Source organism: Oncorhynchus masou, chromosome 19 (assembly GCF_036934945.1).
Source record: "Oncorhynchus masou masou isolate Uvic2021 chromosome 19, UVic_Omas_1.1, whole genome shotgun sequence".
Classification (NCBI taxonomy): Eukaryota; Metazoa; Chordata; class Actinopteri; order Salmoniformes; family Salmonidae; genus Oncorhynchus; species Oncorhynchus masou.
The window spans coordinates 28,265,491-28,281,246 of record NC_088230.1 but is presented as its reverse complement, the minus strand read 5'-3'; the positions used below and the strand labels follow the sequence as shown (position 1 = coordinate 28,281,246).

The 15,756-nt window shown below is 42.3% G+C and overlaps 1 protein-coding gene across 3 annotated transcripts in view; it reads right to left on the bottom strand.

The window, feature by feature from the left end:
* Positions 1 to 12,764, bottom strand: part of LOC135506107 (palmitoyltransferase ZDHHC14-like) — a 29,359-nt gene extending 16,595 nt beyond the window's left edge. For all 3 annotated transcript variants that reach the window (XM_064925544.1, XM_064925545.1, XM_064925546.1), the window contains exon 1: positions 11,707 to 12,764. In XM_064925544.1, the coding sequence (XP_064781616.1) occupies positions 11,707 to 11,948 (242 nt within the window). In that variant the 5' untranslated portion in view covers positions 11,949 to 12,764. The remainder of the gene's footprint in view (positions 1 to 11,706) is intronic.
* Positions 12,765 to 15,756: the final 2,992 nt, after the last annotated feature.

Below are 15,756 nucleotides of genomic sequence, written 5' to 3'. Positions count from 1 at the left end.
TTTTATTGCATGACATAAGTATTTGATCACCTACCAACCAGTAAGAATTCTGGCTCTCACAGACGTGTTAGTTTTTCTTTAAGAAGCCCTCCTGTTCTCCACTCATTACCTGTATTAACTGCACCTGTTTGAACTCGTTACCTGTATAAAAGACACCTGTCCAAACACTCAATCAAACAGACTCCAACCTCTCCACAATGGCAAGACCAGAGAGCTGTGTAAGGGCATCAGGGATAAAATTGTAGACCTTCACAAGGCTGGGATGGGCTACAAGACAATAGGCAAGCAGCTTGGTGAGAAGGCAACAAATGTTGGCGCAATTATTAGAAAATGGAAGAAGTTCAAGATGACAGTCAATCACCCTCGGTCTGGGGCTCCATGCAAGATCTCACCTCGTGGGGCATCAATGATCATGAGGAAGGTGAGGGATCAGCCCATAACTACACGGCAGGACCTGGTCAATGACCTGAATAGAGCTAGGACCACAGTCACAAAGAAAACCATTAGTTATACACTACGCCATCATGGATTATAATCCTGCAGCGCGCGCAAGGTCCCCCTGCTAAAGCCAGCGCATGTCCAGGCCTATCTGCCAATGACCATCTGGATGATCCAGAGGAGGAATGGGAGAAGGTCATGTGATCTGATGAGACAAAAATAGAGCTTTTTGGTCTAAACTCCACTCGCCGTGTTTGGAGGAAGAAGAAAGGTGAGTACAACCCCAAGAACACCATCCCAACCGTGAAGCATGGAGGGGGAAACATAATTCTTTGGGGATACTTTTCTTCAAAGGGGACAGGATGACTGCACCGTATTGAGGTTGGATGGGGCCATGTATCGCGAGATCTTGGCCAACAACCTAAATCCCTCAGTAAGAGCATTGAAAATGGGTCGTGGCTGGGTCTTCCAGCATGACAACGACCCGAAACACACAGCCAGGGCAACTAAGGAGTGGCTCCGTAAGAAGCATCTCAAGGTCCTGGAGTGGCCTAGCCAGTCTCCAGACCTGAACCCAATAGAAAATCTTTGGAGGGAGCTGAAAGTCCGTATTGCCCAGCGACAGCCCCAAAACATGAAGGATCTGGAGATGGTCTGTATGGAGGAGTGGGCCAAAATCCCTGCAAAGTGTGTGCAAACCTGGCCGTGAACTACAGGAAACGTATGATCTCTGTAATTGCAAACAAAGGTTTCTGTACCAAATATTAAGTTCTGCTTTTCTGATGTATCAAATACTTATGTCACGCAATAAAATGCAAATGAATTACTTAAAAATCATACAATGTGATTTTCTGGATTTTTGTTTTAGATTCCATCTCTGACAGTTGAAGTGTACTTATGATAAAGAATGACAGACATCTACATGCTTTGTAAGTAGGGAAACCTGCAAAATTGGCAGTGTATCAAATACTTGTTCTCCCCACTGTATATATATAAACTCAGCAAAAAAAGAAACATCCTCTCACTGTCTACTTTATTTATTTTCAGCAAACTTAACATGTAAATATTTGTATGAACATAACATGATTCAACAACTGAGACATGTGACTAACAGAAATGGAATAATGTGTCCCTGAACAAAGGGGGTGGTCAAAATCAAAAGTAACAATCAATACCTGGTGTGGCCACCAGCTGCATTAAGTACTGCAGTGCATCTCCTCCTCATGGACTGCACAACATTTGCATGTTCTTGCTGTGAGATGTTACCCCACTCTTCCACCAAGGCACCTGCAAGTTCCCAGACATTTCTGGGGGGAATGGCCCTCACCCTCACCTTCAAATCCAAAAGGTCCCAGACATGCTCAATGGGATTGAGATCCGGGCTCTTCGCTGGCCATGGCAGAACACTGACATTCCTGTCTTGCAGGAAATCACGCACGAAACGAGCAGTATGGCTGGTGGCATTGTCATGCTGGAGCGTCATGTCAGGATGAGCCAGCAGGTAGCGTACCACATGAGGGAGGAGGATGTATTCCCTGCAACGCACAGCGTTGAGATTGCCTGCAATGACAACAAGCTCAGTCCGATGATGCTGTGGCACACCGCCCCAGACCATGACGGGCCCTCCACCTCCAAATCGATCCCGCTCCAGAGTACAGGCCTCGGTGTAACGCTCATTCCTATTGCAGACAGTCTGAGCACTGATGGAGGGATTGTGCATTCCTGGTGTAACTCGGGCAGTTGTTGTTGCCATCCTGTACCTGTCCCGCAAGTGTGATGTTAGGATTTACCGATCCTGTGCAGATGTTGTTACACGTGGTCTGCCACTGCGAGGACGATCAGCTGTCCGTCCTGTCTCCCTGTAGCGCTGTCTTAGGCATCTCACAGTACGGACATTGCCAATTATTGCCTTGGCCACATCTGCAGTCATCATGCCTCCTTGCAGCATGCCTAAGGCACGTTCTCGCAGATGAGTAGGGACCCTGGGCATCTTTCTTTTGGTGTTTTTCAGTCAGTAGAAAGGCCTCTTTAGTGTCCTAAGTTTTCATAACTGTGACCTTAATTGCCTACCGTCTGTAAGTTGTTAGTATCTTAACGACCGTTCCACAGGTGCATGTTCATTAATTGTTTATGGTTCATTGAACAAGCATGGGAAACAGTGTTCAAACCCTTTACAATGAAGATCTGTGAAGTTATTTGGATTTTTATGAATTATCTTTGAAAGACAGGGTCCTGAAAAAGGGAAGTTTTTTTGCTGAGTTTATATATATATAATATATATATAATGTGTGTGTGTGTGTGTGTGCATGTATATATTTACACACACACACACACACACACACACACGCACACACTGTGGGACACGCTGTATATTGTAAAATTTGAATGCGTGACAGACCACACATTTAATATCCAACTTTTTACCTAAATTATTCATACTCATTTATATGTCAGTATTAAACTGTTATTTACTTTCTCAAAACATAAGAATGATCTGTAAAACCAATAATGACACATTATTTGGTTACAACACTCAAGAAGATGTTGGTGAAGAACCATTTTTAAGAGTCTACAGGAGGGCCCACCAGGCTACGCAATGAAGACTTGACAGGGAAGTCATTTTTTTAACCCGAAGGCTAGCCAACTAGCCAACTAGTCAACTATCTAGTAACCCCTTGGCTATGTGGTTGGTGTCTCTTTTTTGAACAAAATTAAACAGATATCTTATAACTGAAAAATAGTAAGGTGGCCAATAACTGGGGTCTGTATGCCGATAATACGGGACGCATTTTTGTAAACCGCTTATCAAAAAGCTGATAGTAGTAATACTTCCACTGAAATGTCAAACATGCTAATTGCTAACCCGTTTTTACGGCACCAATAAACACAAAACATTGATGGCTTGATCACAAGATAACACTGTTGAAGGTATTTCTTAAATGCTGATGAATATGCCAATAATATGAGTTGCTACGCTAGGTGTAGTTATTAGCTGGTATTAGTGTAGTCTCTGTATCTGGGTGGGTGGAAAGTTCACAACTATTAAAACTCTTAGGATAAACAGGAATGTGCACACACACACATAATTATTTGATTAACTTGTAACAACAAAGTCACTTAAACCATGCCTCGTGTTTTGTTCATGAACAGATGTTGGTTAGCACTACTGTACTGTCTGTCCTCTGTACCTAACATCATTAGATGACAAGACTGGGGCCGGGGCCAAGGAGGAATGGCTTTCCTGGAAAACTTTCTGTGGCACAATTCAACACATCCCATACGGCTCTGGTCAAAATTAGTGCACTATATAGGGAATAGGGTGCCATTTGGGATGTATCCACTGACTGAAATCTACTGGCCTATTTCCAAGCATTTTCCTCGACTGGCATCCGTGACAAAAGCATGAAATGAAAGGTATGCCTTCATATTTATTTTTACATTATTTCTACAAATGAACAGACACTCCATTCTTCTCTTCTCATAGCCTGGGTCTATAGCAGCAGACAATTTTCCCGATAGGGATCCTTTGTTCGTACCCCCCATGTCAATTGAACTTATCCCAGAGGCTGCTCCAAGAAGCCGCCAGTGGGAGAAGAGGTATTCGGAGTCTGACTCAGGTGGCGTGCACATCATCCACGGCTTCAGAGTATATTACTCGCTAATGTTCAGTCTCTGGACAATAAAGTAGACGAGCTCAGGGCGAGGATCTCCTTCCAGAGAGATCAGGGACTGTAACGTACCCTGTTTTACGGAATCATGGCTCTCTCGGGATATACTGTCCCCATCCATACAGCCAGCGGCGTTCTCAGTACATTGCGCAGACAGGAATAAAGCACGCTCCGTGAAGAAGAAAGGTGGTGGTGTATGTTTCATGATTAACTACTCATGGTGTGATTGTGATGACATACAGAAACTCAAGTCTTATTGTTCACCTGACCTAGAAGAACTCACAGTCGTGAATATACCCCCTCAAGCCAATACCACGACGTCCCTCAAGGAACTACACTGGACTTTATGCAAACTGGAAACCACATATCCTGAGGCTGCATTTATTGAAGCTGGGGATTTTAACAAAGCAAATTTGAGGAAAACTCTAGCGAAGTTCTATCAACACATTGACTGTAGTACTCGCTCTGGAAAAACACGATCACTGCTACTCCCCCTTCCGGGATGCCTACAGGGCCTTCCCCCGCCCATCAAATCACAACTCCATTTTGCTCCTCCATTCCTATAGGCAGAAACTCAAAGATTGAATTATCCGTTAAAACACTGGTTTCACCAATCGGAATCCATGCTTCAAAATAGCTCAGTCCGCAGGATCAAAACTATGTTCCGGGTAGCCTCTGAGAATAACATTGAGGTATACACGGACACAGTGACTGAGTTCATCAGGAAGTATATAGGGGATGTTGTTCCCACCGTGACTATTAAAACCTAACCAAACCAGAAACCGTGGATAGATGGCAGCATTTGCAAAAACTGAAAGCGCAAACCACCGCATTTAACCATGGCAAGGTGACTGAGAATATGGTTGAATACAAACAGTGTAGTTATTCCCTCCACAAGGCAATCAAACAGACAAAACATCAGTACAGAGACAAAGTGGAGTCGCAATTCAGACACGAGGCGTATGTAGCAGGGTCTACAGACAATCACGGATTACAAATTGAAAACCAGCCACGTTGCAGACACTGACGTCTTGCTCCCGGCAAGCTAAACACCTTCTTTACCCGCTTTGAGGATAACACAGTGCCACCGAAGCGACCCACTCCCAAGGACTGTTGGCTCTCGTTCTCCGTGGCCAACATGAGTAAAACATTTAAGTGGTTAACCCTGCAAGGCTGCTGGCCCAGACAGTAGCCCTCGTTGCATCCTCAGAGCATACACAGACCAGCTGGCTGGAGTGTTTACGGACATATTCAATCTCTCCCTATCCTAGTCTGCTGTCCCCACTTGCTTCAAGATGTCCACCATTGTTCCTGTACCCAAGAAAGCAAAGGTAACTGAAATAAATTATTATCACCCTGTAGCACTCACTTCTGTCAGCATTAAGTGTTGAGAGGCTGGTTAAGGATCATATCACCTCCAACTTCCCTGACACACTAGAACCACTTCAATTTGCTTACTGCCCCAATAGATACACAGACAATGCAATCGCTATCGCACTGCCCTATCCCATCTGGACAAGAGGACTACGTTTGTAAGAATGCTGTTCATTGACTATAGCTCGGCCTTCAACACCATAGTACCCTCCAAGCTCACCATTAAGCTTGGGGCTCTGGGTCTGAACCCAGCCCTGTGCAACTGGGTTCTGGACTTCTGACGGGCTGCACCCAGGTGGTGAAGGTAGGAAAACACCTCCACTTCACTGATCCTAAACACAGCGGCCCCACATGGTGCGTGCTCAGCCCCCTCATGTACTCCCTGTTCACTCATGACTGCATGACCACGCACGCCTCCAACTCAATCATCAAGATGGCAGATGACACAACAGTAGTAGGCCTGATTACCAACAATGATGAGACAGACTACAGGGAGGAGGTGAGGGACCTGGCGGAGTGGTGCCAGGAAAATAACCTCTCCCTCCACATCAACAAAACGAAGGAGCTGATTGTGGACAGCAGAAGGAGCACGTCAACAGAATTTTTTTTATTTTTTATTTTACCTTTATTTTACCAGGCAAGTCAGTTAAGAACAAATTCTTATTTTCAATGACGGCCTGGGAACAGTGGGTTAACTGCCTGTTCAGGGGCAGAACGACAGATTTGTACCTTGTCAGCTCGGGGATTTGAACTTGCAACCTTCCGGTTACTAGTCCAACGCTCTGACCACTAGGCTACACTGCCGCCCCAAAAAACCAGCCACGTTGCAGAAGGAGCACGTCCCTATCCACATCAACGGGACTGTGGTGGAGAAGGTGGAAGCTTCAAGTTCCTCGGCGTACACATCACTGACAATCTGAAATGGTCCACCCACACAGACAGTGTGGTGAAGAAGGCGCAACAGCACCTCTTCAACCTCAGGAAGCTGAAGAAATTCTGCTTGGCCCCTATGACCCTCACAGACTTTTACAGATGCACAATTGAGAGCATCCTGTCGGGCTGTATCACCGCCTGGTACGGCAACTGCACCAAGAGGGTGGTGCGGTCTGCCCAACGCATCACCGGGGGCACACTGTCTGCCCCCCAGGACACCCACAGCACACGATGTCACAGGAAGGCCAAAAAGATCGTCAGGAACATCAACCAACCGAGCCACGGCCCGTTTCCCCCGCTATCATCTAGAAGGAGAGGTCATTACAGGTGCATCAAAGCTGGGACCGAGAGACTGCTTCTAAACAGCTTCTATCTCAAGGCCATCAGACTGTTAAATAGCCATCACTAGCCGGCTACTACCCGGTTACTCAACCTTGCACCTGAGAGGCTGCTGCCCTATATACATAGACATGGAATCACTGGCCACTTTAATAATGGAACACTGTTTCCATACTGCATTACCCATCTGGATATACTTTATTCTATTCTACTGTATTTTAGTCAATGCCACTCCAACAATTGCTCGTCCTAATATTTATAGATTCCTTAATTCCTTTTAGATTTGTGTATTGTTAGATATTACTGCACTGTTGGAGCTAGGAAAACAACATTTCGCTACACCCACAAAAGCATCTGCTAAATATGTGTGTGACCAATAACATTTGATTTGAATTAGAAAAAGGATTGGGAAGAATCATGTCCATGTAATCTGTTAATATTTTGGTGGGCACAATATCCAATCAAAATCTCTTAACCTCACATCTGTTCCCTAAAGTCTTCAATGGGTTGTTACAATATTGGACATCAAAGATCCCCATGTTTAATGAGTGAGGCATGTTGAGCGCAGGTTTGAGTAATTGGTTTCAGGTTATAGTCTAGGCATAAAACGACATTAAATATTTAATGGTATTAGCCATGAAGTGAAATACCATGCTTTTATTCACTTAGCATAGTCAGTGTGAACTGATATGAGATCTGTATGGCTGCTACCTTGGCTCTGTGAGGCGGCTACGCTGGAATTGAATTAGACTGAAACTCAGATCTTATCAGTTCGTCATGCTGGGATTGGAAATAGCTGCAGCAAGTTTCCAAGTAGTCCTGTTTAAAAAATGTCTACTATTGTAGACTAGAGGAGGTTATCGGTCAATGTTGTTGTTGGCATTGTAAAGAAAGCATGGATAATTGTCAGAGGGCTGGATTGGAGATCTGGCACAGTGGAGGGAAAGGTTGGGGTAGGGTCATGGTAGCGTGATTCTTTCACTCTACCTGCACTTCACTATCCCACTGCCTTTAGAAATATACGGACTATGCCCTTGGTAAAGACTATGGAATCTGGATAGTATTGGATACTGTACTGAAAAAAAATGTCTGAATGAAAGCTTGAAAGGTAGCAGTTAAGAGGGTAGGTCCAGTAACCAAAATGTTGTTGGTTCAAATCCTCGAGCCAACTCTGTGAAAAATACATGTGCCCTTGAAGAAGGCACTTAACCCCTAATTGCTCCTGTAAGTCACTCTGGATAAGAGCATCTGCTAGATGACTAAAATGCAAATGTAGGAGATGTGTAAACATTCAGGCATGAGTTTCTCATTTCATTTTCTCAGGCTTTATACAATACAATGAATAACCAGAAGTTGATCCATTCCAAGGTTGAATCACGACACAATTCGTCCTTGTTATGTTTCATTTATTGGACCATTTGTCCAATGTTTCCCAGGCAAATCCCAGAGCATGTTGGACTATAAATGGATGAATGTTTTGGCTGTAGTTTAGAGATGCTCTCCGTTCTGGCTAGAGGAGTGCAATTACTTTAGTCTTATCTTTAGTCAAACACAACAGAGACAAAGTCTGAGTCTCAAATGGCAACCTATTACCGTTGTAGTGCACTATATAGGTAACAGGATGCAATTTGGGACGGAGACCAAATCAAACTAGAACAATTGGTGACTCTTCTCCAGTTGCCTTGGAGATGCAGGCTGTTGGTTCGACAGGACACAAAGAGCCTAAGAGGAAACTGTTACCATGGAAACGGGAACACTGGGGTGCCATGTTTTGGAAGGTATGGAAGGTGGGAGGAATGAAAAGCAACAGAGAAGGAAAGACGGGGGGAGATGGGTAGACTGACCGGAAAATATATGTCAGTCATCTCCCAGTTTTGTCTTTACATATTAGGATCGGTGTCACTCTCAAATGAATGAATTTGCATGTCATAACAGTGGGCCTATATGAGCTGTCATTCAAATGTACAATTGAAGACATCTGCATAACTGACTGACTTACATTTGTGGCATTTCATCACTCAATGAATAGCCTAGGCCATTGAATTACAGGCTTGTCTGATTAATGACTAAGATGGAAATGTTCAGGCTGATACACTAAGCAAATCCAAAACGTTTCTGAATTTGAACCCATCTTGATTGCAAGATTGAAAGATTTCAATTATATAAACCTTTAAAAATGACCCTTTGAAAACCTGCAGAAGCTTAGAGAGCCACGAAAACATTTCAGACCTTCAACGTGCGAGACAGGATCCCAGAGGATGACTATGAGACTTGCTGACTAAGTTGAAAGGATGGTTTGTCCTGTACCCCCGACTCTGCGGACTGCACAACCATCACAAGACCTCCTTGTGTTCATATTTCTCAACAGCATGTCAGAGCCCTGGAAAAACCAAATTAAATACATCAGCCCACCAAGGAAGGCATTCACCTGACCCCAAAATCAAGTAACTCATTAGTCATTACTATCACAAAAATCTTTGTTGACCAATGAGGATTGAGAACCATTACTTTTCTGCAATGTTTGGAGCTCTGCTCACCCAAAGTTTGGCACTTGACTGAGTGGAGTAAATTTCATCTGCTTGGCGAAAACTAAGCTCTGTGACCATATGGTTGGGGGGGGGGGGGTTCGTTCCACCTCAAAAAGTACAAAAATTCGATTTCGACACCCACCATCTCAGATTGTTCTCAAATGTTTCTGTTGTTAGAAACAGATACAATTAGCATTCCTGCAACATTATTTTGTTGAAATAGAACTTGATATCTGAGAAATTAAGCAGATTGATTGAACCCAAATTGGCCATTTTAATTTATAGGATTAATATAATATTCAATAAATATAGTACCGAACATATAGTATAGTACCGAACTTTATTTCTAAGAATGAATTAGACATGAGGAATCCAAAGAAATAGCCAAAAGCCACCCATGGACCCCCCACAACCTACGCCAATCCTACACCAACAACGAGTATATATCAGTTCACTATATATCAGTTCACTATGTCTGACAAGTACTATGGAGCTGCGGCTCAGAGTATTGTTTCTTCATCCTATGTATTGTGTTCTCAGAGAATTTGGTGATGTTTTTTTCCCCTGTTCAGAGAAATTAGTCATTGAAGTTGTTAGGTTTATGTTCCATCCTACATCCTGATACTGTACACTCGTTGTTGGGGTGGTATTGGTGTGGGGTGTGGTGTGGGGGGGTCCATGGGTGGCTTTTAACCATTTATTTGTATTCCTCATGTCTTATTCGTTGTTAGAAAAAAAGTTTGGTCCAAATCGTATGTTAGGTACTATATTTACTGAATATCACAAAATTGAAAATTTGGGCACAATCAATCAGCTTAATTCCTAAGAGATCAAAATATATTTAAAAAAAATGATGATGCAGGAATGCTAATTTTACTACAAAAAGTATTTCCAAACCATCTTAGATGGTTGGTGTCATGGTTTTCTGAAATGATATGGAACGACCAGGGAAAAAGAGTCTAGACAACATTCTCTCTTTATTTATTTATTTTATTTAACTAGACGAGTCAGTTAAGAACAAATTCTTATTTACAATGAAGGCCTGCCAAAAGGCAAAAGGCCTCCTGCGGGGACGGGGGCCTGGGATTCAAATATAATAATAAATACAATATAAATATAGGACAAAACACACATCACAAAAAGAGAGACAACACAACACTACCTAAGACGACAACATAGCAAGGCAGCAACACAACATAACAACATCACGGTAGCAACACAACATGGTAGCAGCACAAAATATAGTACAAAAATTATTGGGCACAGTCAACAGCACAAAGGTCAACAAGGTAGAGACAACAATACATCACACAAAGCAGCAACAACTGTCAGTAAGTGTCCATGATTGAGTCTTTGAATGAAGAGATTGAGATAAAACCGTCCAGTTTTAGTGTTTGTTGCAGCTCGTTCCAGTCGCTAGCTGCAGCGAACTGAAAAGACGAGCGACCCAGGGATGTGTATGCTTTGGGGATCTTTAACAGAATGTGACTGGCAGAATGGGTGTTATATGTGGAGGATGAGGGCTGCAGTAGATATCTCAGACAGGGGCGAGTGAGGCCTAAGAGGGATTTGAGAGGTTTGAGCCTTGGGGTACTTGCTTGGTGACAGGCAGTGGCTGAGATAGCAGATTTTCTGACTTCATACACTGCACTCTTTGAGTGAGGTAGTTATCAAACCAGGCCAAAGACCACTCAGCAACACCAATACTCCTTACCCGGCCCACAAGAATGGAATGGTCTACCGTATCAAAACGGTAGACCATTGACCAAGTCAATAAAAATAGGAGCACAACATTGCTTAGAATCAAGAGCAACGGTGACATCATTGAGGACCTTTAAGGTTGCAGTGACACATCCATAACCTGAGTGGAAACCAGATTGCATACTCCCAAACTCTTTCTATATAAAGGTAGACAATTAGCTACATTCATAAATCAGTGGGGTCTGTGTATCAAATGACACCATATTCCCTACATAGGGCACTACTTTTGATCAGGGCGCCGGTCAAAAGATGCACATTGTATATGGAATAGGGTGCCATTTGGGATGGAAACGGTTTAGAGGGATAGCAAAAGCAAAGTGTGTATGTGTGTGTGTGTGTGGGGGGGGGGGGGGGGGGGTATATGTGGTATATGTGTCATTAGTTTTCAAGATATACAACTTTCGAAATAGAGCCATTACACCTGCTTTATTTAAAAAATAAATTTGATGGTATATATATCTTGAAAACTTGATTGCTGACATGAAAAACATTTTGAGACTATATCACCAATGAACTAATGAAACAAATACCAAAATATAGTTTTAGGGTTACATTTCCTTTAAGTGTGGCACACTTAGAAACTTTGGCACTCTTTTAAAAACGACTGTTCACACCTGTAAATGATGAGATCTTGCATGAGCTACTGTAGTGTAATTTGCACTTACTCGAATGCGAAGAAAAGCCCGCTGGTGACCATGATGAGGATCAAGGTTAGGTAGAAGACCCCGGTCTGTCTCGCCATCATGACCCTTCCATTACAGTAGAATCTATTTCGGCCAGGGAAGATCTGCCACTTCCTGCGGGGAGTCTTCTTTTTGTGCCCCGAGGTCTCCATAGACGATGAGTTGCGCGTGCAGATCGGATTATACTGACATTCTCGCACTGGCTCATCAAGTCCGAGATGCATCTGTAAATAGTGCACCTTGCAAAACAATACAAAGAATTCAGGGGCAGCTGATAAATGGGGTTAAAGACGTGCTCCGTGCTTGTTCCTGATCCTTTGGCACAGTGATGATGTAATGCTGTCAGAAAATGTCAATTTCTGTACAATACATTGCAGTACAAATCAAAAATCCTTAAAATACTTTTAAAAATAAGTTTCATTTTCTGGTCGTGCATCCTCCAGAATTTGATCAGCTATACCACTTTGTCAGTGTGAAAATAAGCATAGCCTCAATTGTTTGAATAACACTTCCATTGTGTTTTTGAAAACTGTAACTGTAGCCACTAGCGAGGCGTTACTGGCCAGACTTATGTAAACACAATGCAATCAAAAAATGTGGAAGACGCGAGAAGAAACCCAGTCATAAAGACGTCCTTCGAGTGTCCTTAAAAGAGAATAATGCTTTTCACATTTAAGTGCAGAGAAGATACAGCCAATCGTTTAGCCACTCAGTGTATACAAATGCAATTCTCCAACGAGGATATACGCAAAATAAAATACGGGCATTTTACTGCAGAATAGCGCGGAATGGATTTCTAGAGGTGCACGGCTCTCGTTGCAAGCCGCCAGTACAATAACGTCGTGTCCGCAGTCTTCGTTGGTTGGTAGCAATAGCCTATACTTGATACACCTCACATTCTCACAGTTCTCTCGATTCGGTAAAATACTGATTTCATAGTGTTGTTGTGGAGACGCGTAATCTTATGTTCATGCCTTCATGGTTTTGAAAGCAGAGACATTTGTATCACTGCAACAACAGCTCGCCACCCGTTGCCTGTGTTGCGGCTGCCTACAATGTACAGCAGCCCCAACAACAAACACATGCGCGCACACGTTAGTAGTGCCATGGGAATTGTAGTATCGGTATTTGTATTTCAGATGGAGTATACTAGTCTCAAATTGAAATATACATCCTAATGTTCAAATGCATAGTAATGAATAAGTATGCTACAATTGATTTTCGTGTCTCCAAAAATGTGTATGTAGATAGAGTAGTTTAGAGCGAATTAAAGGTTCTTAGCTGAGCATGTTTCCACCGTAATTATTTAAGTGTGGGACAAATAAAATGACTACTTTGAAAAGAAACACGACTTTGAATGTCACTGCAATTGTGACAGAAAACGATAACAAACGACAGCTAAAGAAAGGCAAGCGACTGCTTATTTATTTATCGATCGCTGTACTGTTTGTGAATATAATAATAGCCGTTTTTGTATTATAAATGTAGGTGCTACTATAGCTAGCTAATTGTTTACTTATACGACAAATTATTGTGACCCATAAACAACGTCCCATTATCCCTTTTCAGGTGCAGCTTTCCTGACGACTGTCGCCTCTGCCGGGATGATTGCAGGATTTGGCTCAACGTTTGCAAGGTAGCAATGATTGATGTAGGCTAGCATTACATCTAGGCAATTTAACTTCCGATGCCTGTTAGCCCTGACCGATGACGGAGTGATATTATACTGGTCCACATAATCTGACTACTAACGTTGTCTAAAATGTATTGCATTTTTTTTGCATAGCCTCCCTGGATGTATGGCAATTTTATATTATGACGAAAAACAAATGGCTCGCGCTGCAGACGTATCTCGGTCCGCTAATACAGGACCAGTAAAATCCCAATGCACTAATTTTGTGATTTAAAATAAAAACATGTATTTGGGTGTTTATCAGCATTTGTAACTTGAGTCTGTATAAAACATTTCATTTGATAATATTTATGGAATAAACAAAATCTTGCTTGATATGTTTTCCAGTTTCTTTGCAAATGCAACTTTATTTCTATGTGACAACTGAAATGGTCTGTTCATTCCTTTTCAGTAGATGCTCTTATCCAGAGCAATTTACAGTAATAAGTGCATAGATTTTCATGCATGGTTTAAACTGCTCTACAGCCTTCATTGTTATGCACAGTCCATACACAACACTACGCTCATCATGTCTTAGCAGGATCAGATGGTGGCAGGTGTCTCAGCAAGGTCAGACAGCCATGGAAGTACAGTCTACAGAGCTCTGGTGGATGTTGTAGTATATTATAACGAGTGAAGGGATACAAAGTCACATCTTGAGTTGATGGCTAGGCTACAGTCTGGGAATAATGGTCATTTCAGGTATTGTACCTTTGATTCTATTCTTGGATAATATAATGTATAAATGTACACCAAGGTAATTATGTCATGTCTCATCTGAGCAGGATCAGATGGTGACAGGGGTCTCAGCAGGGTCAGTCAACCAGGGAAGACTAGTGCGTGATGGCATTGAGGTGAACTTTTGCAGCTGCAACACTTTATTCTCTCTTTGCAACAAACACTGGACAAGACAGAAGCTTCAAAGATTGCCTTAAAATGGTTTCAGTCTGACAAACCTCTTATAAAGTAGATTTTCAAACTGTATCAAGGGTTGATAGAGGCTTTTCCCGATGACACAAAACATGTATAACAAAAATGTGAGAAAAACCTGGGAGACACTTGATGATGATGATGATGAATGGATACATGTGTTTGAATGCCCAGTCATGTTCATATATTCACAGACATACATTTCTGCAGTTTAAGACCTTCCACAGAACATACTATATGCCAGTGAAACTGAATATCATGCAGTCAGAAATGTAATTCCTCTGCTGGAGGTGTAAAACACAAAAGGGAACATATTTTCATATGTTGTGGTCTTGTGAAGGTTGACTGAATTCTGGCAAAGAGTATGTTATTTTATCTCAGCATGTCTACATACTCTCCTTTCTCCATGTTTTTGTTTGCTTGGAAATGTTGATACTGGAGACTTAACAGAAGAAACTGTGTAATGTAGAATTTATAGCAACTAAGAAATCCATTGCCATTAATTGGAAGGTTGGTTCTCCTCCCACAATGGATGGCAGAAGATAAAGTATACTGTGCAACTTTCACAAGGTCTGCCTTATATGGAATACTGTACAACAAAAGGAGTCTGTATTGAAAACATGCCCACGTCAATGGAGATGCCCATTTAGGAAATCCCTAGGTGCTGGGCTGCTCAGTCCTGGCCATGGTGGTCTGCCTGGCCCTTGGTTGTCACTCTGGACTTGGCCTAACACCTGAAACCAATAATGAATGTTTCACTAAGTTCCTAAAGCTGAGTGGGGTGTGTTGGGTTGGGGCGCTGCAGGGCGGTGGACCCCTAGGGACAGGACAGGGGCGATCCAGCTATATTATGTGAAAGTTAAAAGAGCTCTACAACACTGTTAGCGCTATGATATGAATTACAGTGCCCTCTGAAATTATTGGGACAGTGAAGCATTTTTTCTTATTTTGGCTATACTCAAAGTTTGGATTTGAAATCAAACAATGACTATGGAGGTTAAAGTGCAGACTGTCAGCTTTCATTTGAGGGTATTCATCCATATTGGGTGAACCATTTAGAAATTACAGCACTTTTTGTACATAGTCCCATTTTAAGGGAGCAAAAGTATTGGGACAAATTCATTTGTGTATTAAATTAGTAAAAGGTTAGGTATTTATCATATTCATAGCACAAAATGACTACATCAAGCTTGTGACTCTACACATTTGTTGGATGCATTTGCTGTTTGTTTTGGTTGGGTTTCAGATTATTTTGTGCCCAATAGAAATTAATGGTAAATAATGTATTGTGTCATTTTAGTCACATTCATGTAGAAGTGTTTAGATTCTTATTTACAATAAGTGACCACAAAAGGGTCATATATTTTTTTTTAAATGCAGGAAATGAGCTTTTGTTGCCCAAAAACTCTTGCCAGGTTATGCCCCCCCCC